Below are 21,804 nucleotides of genomic sequence, written 5' to 3' on the forward strand. Positions count from 1 at the left end.
AAGACTTACCACAAACAGACAAAAATAAACCCATTTAACATCTTACAGCTCTAGTGGTCCTTTGCAAGTTTCCTGAAAAATTTTGCCAGTCACGTCTGTTTCTTCTTTTAAGGCTTTATTTTCAAAACATCAAAGTAAATTCCTGATTTTGAATGAAGTAGGATACAGCCCAACAGAGACACATGTCAAAAACATTTCACCTCCAGAGTAATGCAGCTAGATAACATTAAATTGCTGTCAGCTTCGTCCCCAGAGCAGCCTCCTCCTCCCCCAGACATTTATGCACACTGGTAGTTTTCTACACAGTGGGTAACTGTGTTGAATTCAGTGGGAGCACACGTGCACCCAGAGTTATTTGTGTGTGTATGCATGTGTATGTTTGTTTGATGGGAATGAAAAATTCTGAGAGGGTTGGGATACAAAGGAGGTTCATTCATCAGTATCCCCCCTCTGCAAATCATGTTAGTTCTTCTTTCTTGCCTGGAGATGGGCAGGTATGGAGTACATGAGCAAAGCTTTGGGGCCAACACAACAATTTTAACTGGAATAAGTCACCAATTTTCAAAGGATGAGGGTGGGTAACATCTACTCTTATAGACTCCTAAACAGCCATATCACAAAACAGCAGAAAGGCTTAACTGGCCAGATAGTTTAGAGGTTTGATATAGCAAATAATTTGTGTGTGCCCTGGATGCTCTTTTTATGCATTTATTTTTACAACGTTTTCATTTAAAAAAATTCAAAACCCAACTAAAAAAGGCATGAAAGCAATTAGATAAGTATCTTCATCTGTATCTTTAATTGCGTAGCTGTAAAATCAGTGAAGCATTAATACAGTCTCCATAAGGGAAAGCAGCTACTCTGAAAGAAAGCAATAAACACGAGGCTATGTAGAGCACCTTTGTTTTGCTGTGCTTGATGTAAAATCCTGTCAGCAACCATTTGCACTGTGGTCTGTTCACTTCAGCCAGCACTTGCTCTGTGATCAGAGGAAATTCATCCATCAAACAGGGCTTGGCAGGTCTCATTCCAGTATAATGGACTAAGTCGTTGGAAGGTGTCTAGTGTGTGTTATAGGCAATTTGCTTATTGTCTCCTTTTCTGCAAATGGATCTAGATCTTTATTGGACATTTTTACATTGTGCTTTGTTCTTATCTCTTTCTTTCTTTTTAGTTTCTTACCTGACTGCTTTATCCCTGACTGCATCAGCTTCTCTGCCTCATGTTGGCATATCTTTTCTTGTGTCATTTTTAGCTGTCTTTGTTTTGGCTTGTTGGTTTGGTTTTTTTTCATTATCCTTACATCCCTTGCATATTGTTTTCTTCTTTCTTAATATGTTCTGTGCTGTTTCCCCCAGCACTTCTGTACTTCTGTTTGTCCCACTGGTACTCTGTTCATTTGTTTTATTTGCTCTTTGATGTATTACTTCTAACACTTTCTCCCTTCCCCATATCTTTTCATCCCCAATACCACATATGAGATAACGAAGGGATGACATAAGGTACACAAGTTGCCTCATTGCTGAATTAGCTTTTTGCATAGAGTACAGCCAGGATGAGCCAGTCTGGGGCTAGAACAGAAACTGGGAGCAAACCCTGTGCCACCCTCACATATGTGTTAGTGACCCTGATAACTGAACTTCAGCAATATGGGGAAACCTGCTCTTTTGCCTTGCTAAAGGCAACTCTTAGGGAGAAAAGGAGAAGTTGTGGAAAACTAACTTGGCAGAAATAAAATCACCAAGGTTTTTTGCTGTTTTGTAACCTGTAATTTTTGTAGAAGTTGTCTATGTAGTCTGCCAAACAGAAATTCATCATCACCAGCCTAGAGTTCCTGGGTAATTAATCTTCTGTGGTGGATAAGGCAGGGTGGGTTTTCAGTCTGCAGGCATGGAAAGCTGTGAGCTAACCTGCAGTACTGCTGAACCTTTTCTGTCTCCCCTACTTCTCCATTTTCCCATGACCTTAGGAAAAAAAAAAAAAAAAAGAAATCCCCACTTCATAGCTCTTTTTTTTTTCTAAATCACACTTTATGGAACACAGTTTTAATGCTGTATGGTGCGTGTTTAATGATGTCCATATGGGTTTGTGGGTACAGGAATTAAATACATAACGGTTCACGATGACATAACACGGAAATGCAACTCCCGCAGTGCTGGTGTGTAGGCTGTAAAGGGTTATTAATAAAAATGAAGGTTTTAAATAGAAAACAAGCTTAGCAGCACCGTTTTGGCCTCAGGCCCATCTCTGAGTGATGGAAAAAAAAGAGGCTGGAATATATGGTCTTTCCTCAATACATGAAAATAAATACATTTTACCACCATCCCCTGCTAAATATTTCAGAGAGAAAGCTGCAGGCCTGATGCATGGCATCTCTCTTCAATCAGAGCCTGAGCTCAGGGAGGTCTGGAGGGGATATTTCAGCAGGGTGCAGAACACATCAAACAAATACTAAAGGAGAGATTGATGCCTTAGATTATTAAAATGGGGTAAGGCCACAATGTTTTGATTGGCAAAACCTTGCAACAGTTGGACATTAGTATTTCAGAAGAGCAAACCATTCTGTTTGTGGGTGAGCCAGGGAAGTAACAACTCTCACAGTTTGGGGGAATGACCTCAAGGAAATCCCATCCTGTCTTGTAACTAGAGTTGCTGGATCAGTATGCTAAGGAAATTACATAATATGCCTATTAATATTATAGAAAAAGAAAAGTTTACTTTTCTATGTTCAGCCTTGTTCTCTCTGTAGTTGCCCCAACATTTTAAGTGTTCAGAATAAATGAGACACCAGTGGATGAAGTGCTGAGCATCTCCCTCTGAATGCTGTGTCTGAGGCATCTCTCACTGATTTCCCACTGGTTGTTAGTGACAGAAACTGTATGGGCAGCACCAGCACTAATTCAACGTGTGCTTCTGTCTTTACCAATGTTTTTGCTGCAGTTTTAGCTGGTCCCAGAGCAAAACACAAAGATATAACAACACACAAACTAACTCTAGAGTATGTGGCTTGGGATTTTCCACTCTCTGGACATCTCTAAATTACCACCAGGCTGTAGACCAAGACAAGATCAATGCTTCACAGCAGTTGCATAAGGGTCAGGACACGTCCAAATCAAAAGTGATCCTGCCCTGGTTCCCATTTTGGGGAATCTCTGTACTCACAGCTGTGTGACTGTGCTCACACATTCTTCAGCTCCAGCCCCACGCTCACCTCAGCCCATCCTTGCACCCCTGGATTCCAGCAGACGGCTTCCCCTGGCAGATGGTCATGGAGGATGCAGAAGGAATGCAGGAGGAAAGAGACTTCCTTGCTTTATCTTGTGCTTGGGACAAATTCCCACTCTCTGCCTGTTTCCTCCAACTGTTGTTCATTGTGAGGCACAGTCGTTGTTAGCTCAGTGGCTTCTGTCCAGCCACCAGATACTTCAGCAGGAGAGAACTCAGCCCATTACATGGAATTGGAATTCAGGCTGAACAGACAGCATCGCTGTTTTTCCCACCTGACCGCAGCTGGGACAGTGAACAGAAATGTGGGAACGTGGCACAAAATACTCTCTCTATGCACCAAGCCCTGTGCTGCTCTGTTCACCCTTCAACCTCCTGGCTTGAAACCAAGATCCTCCTCTAAAATTGGTTAGAAAAACTACTCCCTACTTGTGTTCTGGCAGAAGAGATGGCTGCGCTATGTCGCACAGGGCATGCTTCTACCCGCTTGCTGCTGTACTCTGGGTCATCTCAGGCACAGCTAAAGCTTCTGGAAAATAATATTAAGTCTATTTTTTGAAATTTCTTTATGCTGACAGATGTCAGTTGTTTGTCTTCTGAAACTGGTATTTTCAAGAATAGGTATTATGTCCCTTTAAATAGCATAAACCACATGGGAACAGATTATTTTTGTCCCTAGCTGTCTATAATCTATCTTATTTCTTTTTTTAGTGAAACCAGAATCTTCCCATGGATTGTTCCTAATAAAAATACTGTAAAGAAAGAAAGCATCATATAAGTCATTCAGTATTAGCAGTGGCAATAGTACTGCATTGCCCTTCTATAGACTTATTTCACTTTACACCTCAAGGTATGGCCCAAACATGAACCCTCTCAGCTAGAATGTGAAATACAGGTTTTATTTTAAAACCAGGGAAGCAGAAGTATGAAAGTGGTTTTGAAAGGTCACTAAGGATAAAACAGGAGCCAGAAGGTCTGGATTTTACCCTCATGTTGTGACTCTCAGCATATTTTCTGCCATTTGCCTCTGCAAACACCCCTAGCATGCCAGCAGAGTTACTTGCTGATATATAACTTCAGGATCTACAGGAGTGGGTTACCATCAATGTCAATTTTTGCAAAATTCTGTATTTGAGGAAAATGTGCTAAAGAAACATTGAACTAGTTTGCCCTAGGTCAGGGGGACTAGTCTTCAGGATTCCCTTGAATTCCCTGCTTCAACCACTGGCCTCACAGTCCTCTAAAAAACCGCACATTCATCTTGTGCTCATCAGCATGTGAATGGGGATCTTCAGCTCAAGACTGACCTCACCCTGTTGTCTTCTTCCCCAAACTGTGGTGAATTGCCTGATCTGAAGTTCCTCCCCTGAGATGAATAGCAGATGTCTTTGCAGAAGTGACACAACAACCAGTCCACGCTTCTTCATTTGCCAGGACAGCATGGAGAGCAGGGTGGGCTGTAGCTGTGACGTGGAAGAACCCGCATTTGTGCCCAGCTGTCCCATGGCAGTTCTGGAAAGGATCGTGTGAGCATGGAGGAAGGCAGGATGGCTGATGGTTACCTGAAAGTTACATCTCCCTCTACTTCCTCAACCAAATGTCTGTACAAACTGGGAGCACAGTCTGCTGTAGAAGATAAATTGCTCAGGAACATAGACTCTGTTTGAAATCAGTCTGTGTAAGGCTGCAGGCTTGCTTACTGTGACACTTGGCTAGATTATTCCATCTGCAAGTCCTTGTTGAGAACCAGCCCTTGGTGTCCTCTGCTCTCTGCTTCAGCTGCCTGCTCCACTTTTTGTCTTTTGTGTCCCTTTCTGCAGTCCTTGCCAATGACAGCTTGTGCTAGAGGTACCCCCAGCCCCTGTTTCTGCAAGGAAGTTTGTCTGGGGCTGTTCAAGCTCTCAGGAGAATGTACTTTGGAGCTTGAGCAGAGCTTTCCTTCCCAAGGGGGTCGAAGAAGGGTGTGTCATCAGTGCATTGCTCTTCCCCTGGCTTTGTTTTCTCCCTGCCTGCCCTGTGTTTCCCATCCCTTCCTCTTGTGCGAGTTGTCCTGTGAGCTAACATGAGCACAGTCACCTTGCACAGACCTTTAACTGCCAGCCCTCCCTCCCAGGAGCTACTAAGACCTTCCCTTGGTATGCACTCCATTTACCCACACCATGTGGCCCTTGCTTCAGCACACATCCTTTCCTCCCACAGGACGCTTTACTACTCTGTGCCTTCTCACTAATTCTGTGGTCACCAAATGTGTGGCCTTCCTAGCAGCTGGCACCCTGCAGCATTCTGACCAGAGACTCCCTGCTCTGTCCTCTGTGGCCACTGATGCTGCAGATAGACCTTGTCCTAAGCAAAGCTATCCCTGAGTGTGCCCGTGCCAGTGGGTGAGAGAATGCGCCCTTGCATGTGGCTTTTGTTCTCAGTGCACAACCCACTTCCCAGAGCAGCAGATAAACACAAACAGCCTTTTTCTGCAGTTTAATGAGCCAAGCAGAGCAGTGCTTCTGAGCTGGTCCTTTAACACCGAGGGCATCATCACGTCCTGAGCCTTATGTGAGTAAATCTGTCATCAAGTTTTAGTCTTTCTTTTGTATAACTTTACATAGCAGCTCATCTTAAACTTGTAAAAACATTTTGTGGGAAATTATGCGTGGGAGGTGGGCAACTCCTTCCATGTATTGCCAACTAATCCGTAATGCTCTCCTTTATCATAACAAATGAGGCAGGTTTCTCAAAAGCAGTATCTTGTACTGTTCTTTTATCTCTTTCCTTTTGCTTTAAGTCTGGGGATGGGGTTCTGCCCTGGATGAGGGCATAAAACACAGAGCCAGGACTCCTGGTTTCTGTCTTGAGCACTGGATGCTCATGACTGTGCTAAATCCTGCTTGTGAAGTATCTTTGTGAACTGGAAAGGGCTGTAGGTATTCAAAATACTGTGTTTAGCTATAGATGTTATTAAATGTAAAAGAGGCAAAAAAACCCAGTGCCATAAAATGCCCAAGAAGCCAGGAAACTGGAACTCTGTCATCTGTTCTTAAGCTTGGTAAATAGAGGAACTTCTACATCCCACTGGTGCCTTGCTCTCCCACTATCCCCAAATCATTTGAACTCAAAGCTCAAGATTTTTGCAGTTCCTTGGGTAAAAATGTTTTACACGCCCTGGAATCTGTCATCATTTCACACGTCTTCTGTTCTGCTGAGCCATCACCCCCTTCCTCCAAACTGGTAGGTGGCACAGGAGGTATCACATCATCCCTGTGAAGGAAACTTTGTACAAAAGTATCTTGGAATTTGGCAAAGCACAGCTCTTTTTCTACAGCAGGACTCATCTTTCCTTCAGTGGAAATTAAGTGTCTAAATCTTTTTGTCTTTCCCTCTTTGTCAGTTTTACAGTGTGCTCTGGGGTGAAGTTTTGCTGTGCTACATTTATTTCTCCTCGCCAAGACGACCTTTATGGCTTTGATTTAAACAAAGTCCAATCAGATGCAGAGAAAGGCAATCATGTTCCAGTGCTGGGGATGGGCTTTGGGGGCTGTTTATCTTTTTTTCCAAGGATAACAGCACATTTGTGTTTGTGTTGTGTGTATGTCTTGGACTTACACAAAAACTCAAGGATCTGATTCTGGTGGGTCATGCTGGCAGGTATCCAAACCCATAAATCTGGTCACTGTGCTTTTCCAAATGTTTATTGTGCTGTTTAAGCTTTTATGGGCTCTTGTGTGTATTACATGTGTTCTGAATAAATGTAACACAGTATTACTGTGCTTAGCTGAGAGGCAGAAGAGCCTCCAAGGTGATCATTAGAGCTGGGGCAGCCACTGCCAGCATTTGGAGATGAGTTTTTTGGTTGAGCTTTGCAGGTTGCAAGGACCTTCATCCCTGTTCTGTTGGTTTCTAAATGCCACATGATCTAAGGTTGCAGAGGTGGAAATAAGAAGCAGAGAGTTGCAATTTCTTGGATTCAGTACAGGATTATTGCAGCAATTCTCCCCTTTCTGAAACACTAATAAAAAGGACTGGACTTAGTATGTATTTCCTCTGAGCTGCTGTTGCTGCCTGTGGCAAGGTCTGCTGTGATTGCTGGTGTGACTCAGGACAAGACTTTAAGGAATCAATGGATGCATAGCAAGGCAAAAGTCACCTGGGCCATTGTAAATGAGGCATCATCTACAGACTCTGTCTAAGATTCAAGGCTCATTGCTCCTTCAGACAGATGGCAAAGAGGATCCATTCTCTGTCCCTCCAAGCCTACAGCTCCTCTGTGATCCTGGGGATCACACAAGACAGCCAGACTGAGCCAGCCAGACTCCAGCTGATGGGAACAGGGACAGAACTTGTGTTTGAGGGACACTGCTGTGAAAGTGGTGCCTGGCCTAGGTCACTTCTGATGCCATAGTCCCAGCACCTCACGGGAAGCATGCCATGGTCCTGTTGCTTCACATCCTTACTCTCTTCCATCCTGACTGGATTGAGGGAAGAAATTGCAGACTAAAAACAGCCAACTGTAGTCAGCTCTAACAACTGTAAAGCAGCCAAGCCAAGACCTTTGGACCTTCAGAGAACAGCCTGTGGTTCAGCTCTGGGCTTCCCTCCACTGGGCCAGTTTGCCTTCTGCTTCAGGCAGTCCTTCCAGGACCATCCCTGCACTCCCACCTCTAACCCAAGGAAGATAAAGCTCACAGCTGAGCTTTCTGCCAACACTGTCCTTCTTCAGCTTGGGCTTTCTGCTCCCTCGCCTCTGCCCTATCTGGCTATTCCAGTTGCAAGTTTGGGGCAGAAACGGGTTTGTGTTTTTGTAGCAGACTTGCAACCTAGGGTTGGCCATTAGGGCTGATGTACCATCAGTAATTGTTTTTTGCTGGGGGACATGCTGAAATAGTGGAGGCTTCACAGAGGCATTGGGAGATGGAGATGAGACTGGGAAAAGTGGGGGGAAGACAGGAAGCACTGGGAATCTGAGTTGGTACTTTGCCTCTGGAGAGCTGAATTTGACACTGCAAAACCTAATCTTACTGATTTTTATTTATTTGATTTTTATCAAGACTAGAGCTCAGATACCCACACTGTGTCATCTCAAAGGCTGCACCACTGGAAAAATTGCTTAAAAAGAAAGAAGTGGAAAAAATATGTAGCTGGAGTGAGAGTGCTCCTGGCTGCAAAATATTTTTCTCTTCCTTCCCTGTTCCTTCAGGCTGAGTAAAACGTGTGTTACTTCTGGCTGTGCTGAGATAGGAGCAAAACCTCAGGTAACTACTGCAACCATGTTTGGGGAATTGCTTCTGCCAGGTTCCTGATGCTGTGTGCTGGGAGGAATGACAGCACAAAACTGCACCCATTTGGGTGTGGAAGTTTTAATGCTGTGGATCTTGATGCTCAGGAGCATGGGAACACTGAGTGATAATGGTAGTGTTTGAACCCCTAAAAGAAGCAAGGCAAGGAAAGACAGCATCTTTTAAGTGTCACAGAACCTTTAAAGCCATTTTTCTCTGGATAGAGGTTTTCCTGTGACCTGTAGAACATGAATATATTTGGTGAAAGGTCGTTTACAGAAGAAATCTCTTCTGTTGTGTTCTCCTCTCTTTGACCTTGGGGCTGTTGACGTCTCTTGGGTCAAACAGCAATGTGGGAAGGATAAATGTAAATAATGGGTAGCACTAACATGCTGGTTGTAGTGGGTTTGCATGATACCAACAGCTTCACCCAGCCCTAGCTGGTTGAATTGGGGAAATAATAATATAAAATAATAGGAAAGTAATAATTCTGGCTTGCAAATGGCTTCCCAAACCCAGCAAGCACCTGAAGTTTTCCCTGTGCTCTGCTGTAAGGACTTTCCTCAAACTGCAGTGAGGGAGAGGCTGGGAATCACCTCCCCACAGGTTGCCAGGAAAGTCCAGCACCTGGGGAAGATCCTGCAACAAACTCTTGGTTCTTGCTGCAGGGGTGGATGTGGTGCTTGGCATAGTGAGCAACCTCATAGCAATTGTGTAATGTCACTGGGCAGACACCATGTGTGATAATGCTGTTGCTATCAGCTGAGTTACCCTGGGGGTACATCAGTCCCTAGGCCTTTGATGGAGGTATGAGATGGGGCACTTTATTACTCAGTTTTGCAGCACTGTGCATCTTGCTTCTGCTGCTGCCCTTGGTGGGTTCTGTTGCTTTGACCTGGAGGAAGGTTTTGAACCAGCCTGTGCAGAACTCACAGAAGCATTGCAAAGTGCTGACGTGACAGCTGAGAAACATTCTCCCTCCTCTCACTCAACCCAGTGACCCATATGCAAAAAAATGGAAATGTTAATTTGTTGCTCTTCAGAATACAGAGAAGAGGAGGGAGCATCAGGGGATCAGGGAAGAGGATCCACTTTGTGGGGAGATGTGCTTGCAGAGGAGTTCTCCAAGTGGAGAGAAGTTATTTTTGCCAGCAGAGTCCTGTGTCAAGCACGGGCTGCTCCAGGGCTCCCACCTCTTCCCCTCTATTGCTGGATGTTGAATCAGCTGTTTGTACTGCCCAGCACAGTACCAGGGACAAACTCTCTGGCAGAAGGATGGGGAAATGGAATGGAATAAATAAAGGATTTATAATGGGAATGTCTTGTTTGTCCACAAACAGCCTGCTGCAGGCTTGTGCTCAGAAGGCAACCAAGCCCCCAGAGCTGCTCTCAGGCTTTCCTCTCTGTAAGCACATTGCTGCAGGGTCCTGCCACAGGCATTGGGGGCTGGCTAGGGAGAGGGTGGCAGAGGCAGCCTGCTCCTGTGTCCCTTCTTCCTCTGCACATTCCAGGGCTGCGACCTCCTCAACCTGCAGAGAGAGGGGAGGGAGGTGGGAAATGGGGTGACAGGAACAAACTTCCTGCAGCAGAGCTGAGCTGAGGGACAGTTCTTATCACAAGCGAGCAGCCCTTCTCGGGCAGCTGGAGAGGAGCCCATCCCACTTTCCTGAGCCCCCCACCCTGCTCACCCTGCAGCTCACCCCCAACAGGAGCCTCCCTGACCCCAGCACACAGCCCTGCCTGCAGATACTCGCGTGTCCCAGAGGGATGAGGGCTCATGGCTTGGCAGCGCTGAGGGAAATGCCATCCAAGGCACATGAGGGGAGAGGCAAGTTAGCACCAGGCTTCCTGGGAGCCCTGTTGCATTTGAGCAACTCCCACTGCTGCAGGTACTGTGTGGGGAAAGCTGATCCCTGCCCACCAGTGAACTGCCAGGCTGCATGTGCCCTCGGAGAGCAGTTTTGTCTCCTGCCTGGGCTCCAGCCACCTCACATCTGTCCAGGTTTCAGCTTGTGGAAGCTTTTTGGGCAGGACCCCACTCTCCTCCACAAACCAGAGGCTGACATGTAGGGCTGACCCTACTCAGATTTTGTCTCAACCCAGTTCAGTCCTCATTCATGTCTCCACTGTGAGGTGGAAAGAGATGGGAGAGTAAGCCCAACACGTGTCCTTTCGTCCCCTCTGCCTGAGAGACTGGTTACATGGGAGCTGGAAAGAGAATTGTACTGGACTGGAAGTTTCTGCTGAAGGCAGAGCAGTCCCTTCGTTGCACGGTCCTGTGTCACTGATGTAGGGATGGATTCTCAAAAGCCTCCTTAGCTCTAAAAGCAGAGCAGGGTGCCACAGGTAAAGCACATAGGAGCAACCTCAGTGTGAGACTAGCAGAACCTGGGACACCTGGGCAAGGGAGTGGTGCTGCTGCCTGTGTGTCCCAAGCTCCCCAAGCCTAGGGAGCTGTGGATTGTCCATAGGTCCTTCGAACCTTCCTGGCTGAAAATGGCTCATGAATCCAAGGTCTGTATCATTTATTGAACAAACACTGCTTGAAGAACATCTTTTCTATTGCCTTTTTTTATTGTCCCCTCAATCCAACAGTTGTTCTTGTCAGTAGTGACATCACTCATTTGGTCTCCCAGCAGATCAAGCAGTGGAGGGTCACACATGGGCACAGATCATCAGCCTGAGGTGTGGGTGGGCTAATCTGCAGGAGCAGGGTGGGAAGAGGACTGATCTTGTGACTGCCACTGCAGAGAGGACTTGTGAGGAGAGTAGCATGAAGTCAGTAAAAGCTGTGTTCATGGACACCAGGTGTCAGGGGATGAATTGGACCCTTTATGTCAGCAGACTTGCACAAGCTCTTCCCAGGTGTCCTCTCCTTCATTCTTGTGGACTACAATGAAGCTGCTGTGAAATTGGGTTGGTGTCCAGTGTCTCCCTCCCATTGCTGGCCTCCCTGTTTTACAAAGAGCTACACCTGGGAGAGGCCACTTCTGACATCCCTCACCAGCAATAGCTGGTACAACAAACAGCTCCCAGCAGGGCAGGCAGGGTTTCACTTGCCCCGTGTTCAGGAGAGGGACTTCCTCAGCTGGAGGGCTGAGGAAGACTCATCCATCTCCACAAAATGCTTTGTGTTCAACATTGCCCCAGAGGGCAGGGATTTCTGGCAGGTTTTCACACAAAACTTAGCCAAAAGTCCATTATGTGTCAGGAGCTGTCTGATGCAGGAAATAATATTTTGCTCTTGTGTGCATGTATATGTATGTGTAGATGTGCACAGTCCATCTACCACAGCCATAGCTCACTATCCCTATGTCTGATGATAACTTAAAATTTTTAAGGTTTGCACTTTGTGTTTTTTGCAGAACTGTCCAACCGTCTTGCAAAGCCATATGTGTTGAACAGCTTGTAGCACCCAGTATAAACAGCTCCACTTGATGACAAGGATCTTGAAGGCCCTGAGTTATGGGCTCTGCAGGCAGCTACTGCCACATCGTGGAGAGATGATGCTTTACATGCATTTATTGTGCAGCAAAAAACACTAGCTGAGCTGGAAAAAATGCATTTGGTTTACATGGATTTTGGATGTGTGTGTGTTCTGCCGTCTCCAGGGATATGCTCTGCCTCACCCCCTTGCCATGCTCACCTGGTGAAGCTGACTTTCTCTTGGCTTTCATGTCCTGGAAAGCAGAAATTCCTCTAGACAACAGTGGGAAAGCTGTGACATATTGCTATGAACAGATATGAAATAGCTTTTCCACCTGGCTTCTTATTAGGTGTTACAGCCCTATCTTTTTCCGTCAGTCGTATGATAGTAATTTTTTAGTATTTAATACCATTACATCTAGGACTTGATGAGGGAATGGGAAAAAAACAGACTTAGAGTCTTGGACATCAATACTAACAACTCCAGAACCACACCTGGATCAGACATTTGTACGCATATGGAAGAGATTGAAGATTATCTAATTGTCTCCTTAATACTTGGTGCTAGACTGAATCATCTCCACAGGCCTGGGAAGCTGTGCAGATCACCAGGCTCTCCTTGCTCCTGCTCCACTAAACTGAAGAGCCAACTTGGAAAGGGAAACCTTTCTCATCCCCAGCTTTGGCTGTGCCAGGGTGCTCGGCACTGCTTCAGTGTAGAAGGTGTCACTGGCTTGCTCATGTTTTTGGCTGTGAAAGTCAGTGACAGCTCTTCTGGCCAGGTTTCCTGCGTGATCCTGTTAGGGGAGTTGTCAGCACATAATCTGGGTGTTTGCTGTCACTCAAATAGTATTGCCAGGGCATAGCATGTGCAGCCTGACACACTGTACATTAATCCAGATTTTGGCCTCCTTGCTTGACCCAGGAAGGATTAAACCCCACCCCACATCTGCTGTAGCTCCCTTGGGACTGCTGCCTCATCGCACTGATGCTCCTTAGCAAAGCTCAGAGCAGGTTTTTCCTTCCATAGCTTCCCAGGCACAGCTCTTCCCTAGATGGCAGGGACTGCCTCTGCTGTCCTGTATTTCCTATGCATTCATTCATCCATCCATCTGTTTGTCCATGCCTCTTTCCCTCTCCAGCACACTGATACCTGCAGATTACATACAGTCCTTAACGGGAATTTGTCAGCCAGGCTGAACTATTCCCTGACAAGCCCTGCTCCTCCACTGCAGTAAGACTGTTATCCATGTTGTTCCATTTTACCTGAAGCAGGGAGTGGGTTGGAACACCAAGCTTTTGAAAAATGATGGAACAAGGGCAAATTTCCAATCAAAGCTCTCCAAATGCTGCTCTGAAGGAAAATTACTTTTCATTTGCAGGTGAAATGGAAGACTGTGCAAGGGCAGAAGCTGCGCAGAATAAAGATTTAAACAGTAAAGTAAAGGAAAGAATGACTACTGCTGGGGGGGGGTGGGGGGGAGGTGGAGAGGGGCCTGGGACCTCACTAACCTGATTTAATCAAGTGATTTTCAATGTTTTAGAATTGCACGCAACAATCTGACCCAGAGCTGGGCAATTTGCAAGCCACAGAATTATGAAGTGTTTGTAAAATGGCCTTAAGAGGAAAATATATTTATAATTATAAACTGAAAAACCTGAGCAACAGCACTCTAGGTTTTAGAGCCGTGTTCAGCTGCTGTTGGGACAGTTGGGATCTCTGCCCTTCCTTTGTCTTCCCACTGTCCAGCAGCACCCAGAGCAGTTCCCAGCTGAGCTCTTGTGGACAGCAGCTTACCTTGGCCAGGTAAGGAGACAAGATGTCTCCTCACAGGAGAGGCTGCACCTGAGCAAAGTGCCTCCTTACTCTGCACAGGCAAGTCAGTGTCCCAAGAAGGGAGGGAAAACCTGGGAACACCCCCCAGAAGTAGACATGTTGACCCAACCTGCAGAGCTATGCGCTCACAAGGCTCTGATTTGAGCTGGCTGCCTGTGGTCCCCCAGGTCTGGGAGGAAGAATTTCCTCAAAGCTTCTGAGAAGAGGCACCAGTCTCAGTCTACTGACTTGAATTAATGAAATTTGTACCAGCTGGTGTGTCTTCACAAGTGCCGAACATTCCTGGCTGTGGCACTGCCAGCTTCAAATGGGATGTCCCTGGGCTAATTGTTGCTGGATTTTGACAAGTGATTTTTTTTTTCCTTTTCTGGGAAACTGACTGATTTTGTGCCCCATAGTGTTTGCAGAGTGCTGACAACACCCCCCCACCCCCCTTACTTCTCAATACTGCCTGTCTGTTTAAGGTGGTGTTCCTTGGAGATGCGCTTTGCCCCTTTCAAGGCTTTTGATGTCTTTTCCCATGTTAGAAAATTCAAGAAGGCAGCATGTGAAGCTGGCTGGGGTCAGTAAGTGTTGCTGGGGGCGGCAGCTTTGATCCTTGGCGGGAACTTTGCCATAAACTTGATCATGCCTTTTTCATCCCTTGCTCGGTGTGTGCGTGTGCTGTGCAGGGGGTATGGGCACTAATCCTGAAGCTGCACTCAGCACAGGGGTAAGACTCACTTGCAGTTCATCGCTGATGCAAATCCTTCCCATCCCCAGGGTAACTCCACCACGCATTACCCTGCATGAAATTTGACCCTGACATCTAATAGCTAGGGAGCTGCTCCTGTCTTTAATCTCTCTGACAGTGCCTAGTCAGGGCTTTTTGAAGAATTTTGTTGGTCTTTTCTATCACTTAAGCATCAGTTTTCTTTATCTGGAGTTTTGTACTGTTATCTGACCCATTTACTTGGAAGCCTCCAAGGAGAGCTTGAGTTGAAAGAGAGTTGGGTTTGTGATCCAAGTATGAGTCTTTCACTGTTAATTGTATTAGCATTCATAATTGCATGCACATTTCTAAACTGTCAGGATTGCCACATCCTTTTAAAACATGGATGGGACATCAAAAGGGCTATGACTGCTCAGAGATTAGTAAGCAATTAAATTGCCTGGTACCTCAAAAACTATGATGTGAGCTGTTTTGTCCCATTATATTAAAAGTGACATAGGAAAAATAAGTCAGGAATTAGGCTTTTAAAGCCCCTTAGCTGTCACAGTGTAATTAGCAGGAACAGGCTGTTTGATGCAGGTTTGAGGTGCCCTGTGCCTGCCATTGCTGTTGGACAGGCAGGGTCTCTGCCTAGTGAGAGCCTTGTTGGATGGGGCTGTGTGTGACAGGCTTCATGGGATGAATGGGAGGAAAGGGTGGAGTTGTCCTGAATTCACATTCTCTCTTTGCTGCAGATGTGCTTTAAGGGAGATGCTTGGTCTCTCTGTTCATGGCTTAGGCTGTTTTAGCTCTCAAGGCAACCACCAGTAGAGGTCATTTGTGGCTGATGGGTAACACAGTGATCCTGTGCTCTCTCATTTGGACTTCCCAAAGTCCTGCTGGAAACAGGGTAGTGTCACCAAGCTTATCCTTTGGAAATACATATTTTATAAATATGAGATACATGAGCATATGTACGTGCATGTGCCGTCCCAGATCCTTGCCAGCTGCATGTATCTGTACACATTTGTATTTTCAGGTATCAACAGTTTTGCCATGTCATCATCAAGCGTATTGAGACAAATACATTTCACCTGAAGACCCTTCCGAAGGCTTTTGCTGTTAGGGAGCCCTGCTTGTTCAGGGATGTCGGAAAAAAAGGTTGTCAGGGCAATGGAGATGTTGTTGCCTGTAACAGAAACACAAACCTTTTGGTTCCCAGACTGCTCCCCACCCACTGAACCCACGTGCCTTGTTCTGTGCTTTGTGCATGGTGATGGATTGTGTTTCATGGAGGTGACAGCAGTGACTTCTCAGTCCCAACTGGGAGGAGTTTTCTGCACAGCCCTGTCCTGGCCACAGCCCAGCACCTCTCATACAGGCGCTGTCTCTTTTATTCTTTATCAGTGTAAATCCTGACAGAGCTGGTCTCGCTTCACGGGCAGTGCCTGCTCAGATGTTGCCAGCTGCAAGGAGGAATTCATGGTGGGAGCGAGCAGCATCCCGGCGGATGCTGGGCGCTGCCGGCAGATGGAGCGCGGCTCCTCCGCGCCCGGCACGGCCGCTGCTCGCTGGGAACAGAGCAACGCGATAACGGATTGTTTATTATGGAAACGTGCCGCTTTCAGCTGATTTACAAGCAGCTTTGTGGAGCTCCTGATCGCCCCGTATTTTTGGTTTTAGTCCATTACTCATCTTGATACATCGTTGGTACATGTCTAAGCAGGGCTGTAAAAGGCCGCTCACAGGGACGCGGTGGGGCCAAAGCACGGGGGATAGAAAGCAGCTGTCAGGCAGCATTTCTTCCAGGGGTTTGAGGAGTACCAGCAGGCTGTGTCAGCCTGACAGTGACTGCTTCTCAGTGCCTGACTTTAGAGTCAGACTGTTTTGTAGTTCTGTCAAGGCCCTGTGGTTTAGCGGCTGCACAGATGGCTCCAGAGCGTTTGGAGCGAAGTGAAATAACACTAGTTCCTTCCATCCTCTGCTGCCTCACCCTGAGAAATTAGCAGCCTCTTTTGGGAACTACTAGTCAATATTCTAGATCCAAACACCTCCGAACTTTCAGCAAAGTTTGAAACCAGTTCAGGAGCTGAATTTCAAGTCTACTTTTCCTGTGCCAAAATCCGCAGAGCTGAATACCTGGGAACTATGGAGGTGGGTTAAGTCACGGACCAAATACACTCTGAGCTTTTCATTGTCTATTTCTAATGCATCAGCTCTCCCAAAATAATATGTCTAGCATGGTTCATACCACAATCACTACTGTAATCACCACTGAAACCTGCATAGGTTAGAAATCCATATGTGGTTCTGTGTCTGGATGAATCTGGCAGGCAAAAAGCAGTCCCCAAAAGGCAATTTCTTCCTATCAAATCATCTGCCAATTTTAACAGTTTTGATTTATGCTTTTTAAGGTTACCGAGCGCTTTGCTGAAAGAGTTGAAGGCCATCTCACTGGTGCTGTTACTGACTGAGTCTCCTCAGGATCGAGGCTGGCTTCCAGATGACAGAGTAGCTGGGAGCTTGTATCTTTTACACGTGAGGCTTCTCTGCCTGTCTTGTTGGTCCCCTGAACCTCCTTAGTTAAATTAAGTGCTTCCTATTAGAGAAAAATATATGTGACATACTTCAGGCAGGCTTTGTGCATTGTAGTTTTAAGGGAGATAGAGGTGTTACACTTCTACCTGCTCCTTTACCTGCTATTCCAAACAAGGGTAGAGAAGAAATGTGCCTTGAGGGTATATAGCCCTCCTGGCTTCTCTAATGAAGCTTTGTTGGGGGTGGGGGTTGGTTTTTCTGTCTTTTTTCATTTGTCCCTGGAAAGGGAAATTAATTAGGCCAGTTGGAAGTATATGAGGGCTATTTTACGTGGGGAAAAACAGAGCAGGTGAGCAGTTGTCGGAATTACTTGGACAGTAGACAAGAGCATGGAATAAGAGATCGACAAGAGGGTAGTTAATTTAGTTAGAAAGACTGGCTGAGCATAACAGTCTGGAAAATAGATCATCTTTCTGAAAGGCACAAAGAAGAAAAATAATGGCTCCAGATTCATCCCTTGTGTAAATCTTTTGAAGTTGGTGACTTACACCAGGATGATTTAACCCCATTAATTTTAATGGGTCACTGCAGTGTCCCAAGAGTTGTTTTTTGCTCTGCTCTGTTCTGAGGCAGAGATAAAGCAGAGCCTTGGCGTCTAGGCTTCAACCCAAGCTTGGTGTCCCCATGGGACTGGCTTGGGCCTCTACACAGTGTGGCTGACTCCAGTTGGAGAGGGAAAAGGATGCAGGAGATGATGATGTGTCTGAGCCCTTGTCCCGTGACAGCTGGGTGCTGCCAGGACTTTGTTGTGAGCCATAACATGCCTGGAAAATGATATCTGGTCTGAAAAGCAAGGATAGGCAGGCTAAGAGGGCTCACTGGAGTCAGCACCGACCCTCACCCCACTATGGGTCTGCTGATCCAGAGTGATAACAATAAACACATTAACCAGAGACAAGGAGCTGTGGAGCAGTGTGGCAAAGAAAGGAGCCTGAAATTGAGCATAAATGGGCACCAGATGAGTCCTGTTGTGACTCAGTGGGCAGAGAGCAAAGGTCAGTGCCCTTGATACATGACAGGGACTCAGGGACTCAGGGCTATGGCTGAGGACAGGGATAATAAAGCACATTCACCAGTTATCCAAAGCAAGCTGGTCATAGCAGGAGTTGGCCACACATAGTTAAAAAGCCTGTGTATCACAGCAGGGAATATTTAATCTAGTGCCAGGAGGGGGGATGCATCTTTGTCACCAGTTGTCAAACAGCTGAAAACGTGGTCACAGACACAGCTGTAGTGCTTGGGCAGAAACAGTGATCAAGCCTCAGTCTCATCAGGCAGCAGCATGTCATGAGCTGCGCTCAGCCCCTGCTCCTTGGGGACCACAGGGCCTGTTTTGTGCCTCAGCTCTGTTTTCTGTAGGCCTCTCCTCATGTACCTTGCTCCTAGGGCCTGATTCACTGTCCTTCATTTTACAAATTATTCAAGTTGTTCTGAAGTATTGACCAGACAACAGGAAAGGAACCAGGAGGATAGACCATTTCATTTTTGGATAGACCAAAATGAAATGGAGTAATAAATCTGAATGTGAATGGTCTGTATGATACAGAGGATGGAAAAGCCACCGTTGGTGAAGTTTGGGTGTGAAGCCATCCCTAAGCAGCCTGTGTTTGTCAAGGCATCAGCTACTCTTCAGCATCATGCAAAAGGAAGGGAAGATGAGCATCACCATCTCTGGGCATTTATATCTTGACAGACTTAACATGAGTGCGCAGTGAGTCCAGGGGGAGAGTCCAGATGTGGACCCTAGGAGGGAAGGCTGTAACACATGATGAAATAAAAGTTTCTCAGTAAACTTGGTTGCTTAACTTTTAATATTGCCATTTAATCTCATTGGTCTGTAGTCTTCTCCCTGTCACATACTATAAGGCAAATTCTGCTAAATCACTCCACAGCTAAAGCAGATCAGAAAATCCATCTGGATTGGCAAGATGATCTGTAAAATGCTTCATAAAGCTTGTATCAGCAGTAGTGTGGCCAGCAGGGTCAGGCCAGTGATTGTACTCCTGTGCTGGGCTCTGGTGAAATTGTACCAATTGTATTCAATTGTGAATTGAGTGAATTGTGAATTGAAGTGTTATGTGCAGTTTTGGGCCTCTTACTACAAGAAGGACGTTGAGGTGCTGAGTTGAATCCAGGGAAGAATAATGGAGCTGTTTAAAGGACAGGTAGATGTGGTGCTTATGGACATGGTTTACTGATGCCTTGGCAGTGCTTGACTGACAGCTGGACTTGACCATTTTAAGAGTCTTTTCCAACCTAAATGATTCTGTGATTCTGTGAATATCAAAAGTTCTTCTTGCAAGCATGTGAATCTTGGAAGGACCATGTGTGCTGTACACAGCATATCACAGTGTAATATTTACATGTGAGTGCACCCAGTACATCTGTCTTTCTATCTTTTGGTGAGAGAAATTTTAGATGTGAAGCGTGAAACTCAATTTGCCTAAGCCAAAGATATGGCTGCAATTCACCCCAAGGGCTGGAAGAAGTGCTGCTGCTGCTCTCTAGTTCCTGAGGAGGAGGAATTTCAACCATGCCCATCCACAGACAGGTGGGAGAGTCCCAGCAGAGTCTCATTTCTGTGTCAGGTTATTTTAAGTAACAACAGCAATTCCCTTCACATCATGCAGGGTTGGCTGCATGGTCCTTGTGCAGCCTCTTCAAGGGTAGCACAGGTTGGTAGCATCAGGGAGTCTGAGTGACACAGGATTCCCTGAGAAATTAACTCATTTCCTTAGCAAAGGAAATGATTGAAAAGTACAGGTGCTAAAATCCTGCCTGCATGTCCATGGAGCAGTATCACCAACCCAAGTCTGCACTGCAGTGACTCAGTACAGTTTGCCTCCACACACACACATCTGAGCTCCTGCAGCTGCATTCTCAGAACACAATCTGGCTTATTTCCCTAGAATATGTAGCAAAAATTTTTAAGTAAGGGAGAACTCTGAAAAATTTGCAACTTTTATTAAATGAACCAATATAAGAAAAGCATTTGTTACTGCTCAAGGTTAAATGTGAACAGACCTCAGCAGGTGTGAAGGGATGTGATACAGGCTTGGAAACCCTGGAGCAAGCCAAGGGAAGGCCTGTGAGAAGAAGAGATGCAACATGATGATGAAATGCAATTTTTTCTGTGTCTGTGTTTAAGTACAGGATCAGGGGCTATCCAGCTGTCTGTTGGCTGTTTCCAGCCAAAAGACAACAGAAGGCAATGGATGATCTCATCCTGCCCCTCTTAAATTTACACAGCTCCTCCACAGTTGCTTAAGTATCAGTTTTTCTAAGGTTATTCTTTGCCAGCTGTTTGGCAAAACCTGATGTGGACTGAAAATTTTCTTCTCTCTCACTACTGCCTCATGTGGGAGAAAATGCTCAGGTGGTTGAGGTGGCCACGGCTGGGAGGTGGGACAGCCCGGACGTATTTCAGAGGTTTGAATGTGTCGGCAGAAAAACCCTCAATGTGAAGGCAGCTTTTGGGACAATAGTATCGATGTATAGCTTGCGGGAATGAAAGCCCAGGAGAAGCTCAAACAGGGCTGTCTTTGAAATGCTGGATCCTGCAGGTATAATGTGGTGGTTTTATCTGACCTGTGAACGTCTCTGATAAGGCATCAGGTCATTAGTCTTGTGCTTGTTATTGTAACATTTGCTGGAATGAAACACTAGCATTTTTAAATCACTGCTATCAAAGCATATCATAAATTGTAAGCAGTTTCTTTTCCTTTGAGTATATCCCTGTGCCAAATCATTCAGTGCTTGTATCTTCCAAATAGGGTGTGGCATTACCACTGAAGAGCTGCAACTAAGCATAAAATAATTATTTTTTAGAAAAGTTGAGCTGTAAAAAAAAAGTATGTTTCCTAAAAAAATTAATAGAAAAGGACCTATACCTTTTAACACAGTTCTGCTCCCAGCCTCTGATAATAAGAGTGTGTTCAGCTGAAGTGCTGAAAGTGCTTTCTGCAAAGTGGAATTTTAAAGACTGTTGCTCAAAAGTGTATATACATATATATATATATATACAGACTGTGCAGATAACTGTAGAGTTACTCCCACCCACAACCTGATTTTCATGCTTCTAAGAGCTTTGACACACTTCTAAGAGGAAAAATGTATTTTTAAACTCACACTATGGCATAGGATGAAGGTCAGGACAACTGAGTCTGAGTCTTTGAGGGATGGGGAAGTTAAACCGCAGCCTCCACTTTTCATGACTTTCATCCACGAGTTCTTTGCTCAGCTTTCTTCTTGTGAAATGCTATGGAGTCTTGTCTCCATAGTTCAGAGGAGAGAGATCCACTGGAGTTCCTGGGTGCTCAGCTGTGAAGACATATGGCCATGTTTGCATTAGCAACTGGATGCTCTTGAGTTCTTTCATGTAGGATCTATTCCCTGCCTTAACTGCAGTTTTCCTTCTGAAATGTTCCTGACTTTAAGCCTTGAATAAAACTGCACCTGGAGACACATTTGGAGCTCTGCTGTCATTCTGCAGTTGTTTTTCAAGTCCTCTTTGGGAGATGGACTTTCTTTGGAGCTGGTGGCGAGCCACAGTCACAGTCATGGTGTGCATGGTGTTCCTCATCTGCATGTGTCCTCTGCCCTGTGCTCCAGAGGTTGGCTCCTCCCACAGCCTCCTTGCCCACCCTTTGGAGACCCTCAAGGCAGGCAAAGGAGGGATGAGGGGCAGGGTATTACATTTGCATTTTGGACTGTTTCACTGCTGCTAGTGCAGCTCAAGGATGTGTTGGGCATGATATGAT

The 21,804-nt window shown here is 45.8% G+C and overlaps 1 protein-coding gene across 19 annotated transcripts in view; it reads left to right on the top strand.

The window, feature by feature from the left end:
• Positions 1-21,804, top strand: part of SH3PXD2A (SH3 and PX domains 2A) — a 243,399-nt gene that overhangs the window by 118,352 nt on the left and 103,243 nt on the right. The window contains exon 1 of one of the 19 annotated variants that reach the window (XM_023929805.2): positions 5,726-5,775. The exons of 17 other annotated variants lie outside the window; for them this stretch is intronic. In XM_023929805.2, coding sequence (XP_023785573.2) covers positions 5,774-5,775 — 2 coding nt within the window. In that variant the 5' untranslated portion in view covers positions 5,726-5,773. Of the gene's footprint in view, positions 1-5,725; positions 5,776-21,804 lie in introns of those variants that run through there. One more of the 19 variants, XM_023929804.2, reaches the window with a different exon arrangement.

Source organism: Cyanistes caeruleus, chromosome 8 (genome assembly GCF_971803275.1).
Source record: "Cyanistes caeruleus chromosome 8, bCyaCae1.hap1.1, whole genome shotgun sequence".
Taxonomy (NCBI): Eukaryota; Metazoa; Chordata; class Aves; order Passeriformes; family Paridae; genus Cyanistes; species Cyanistes caeruleus.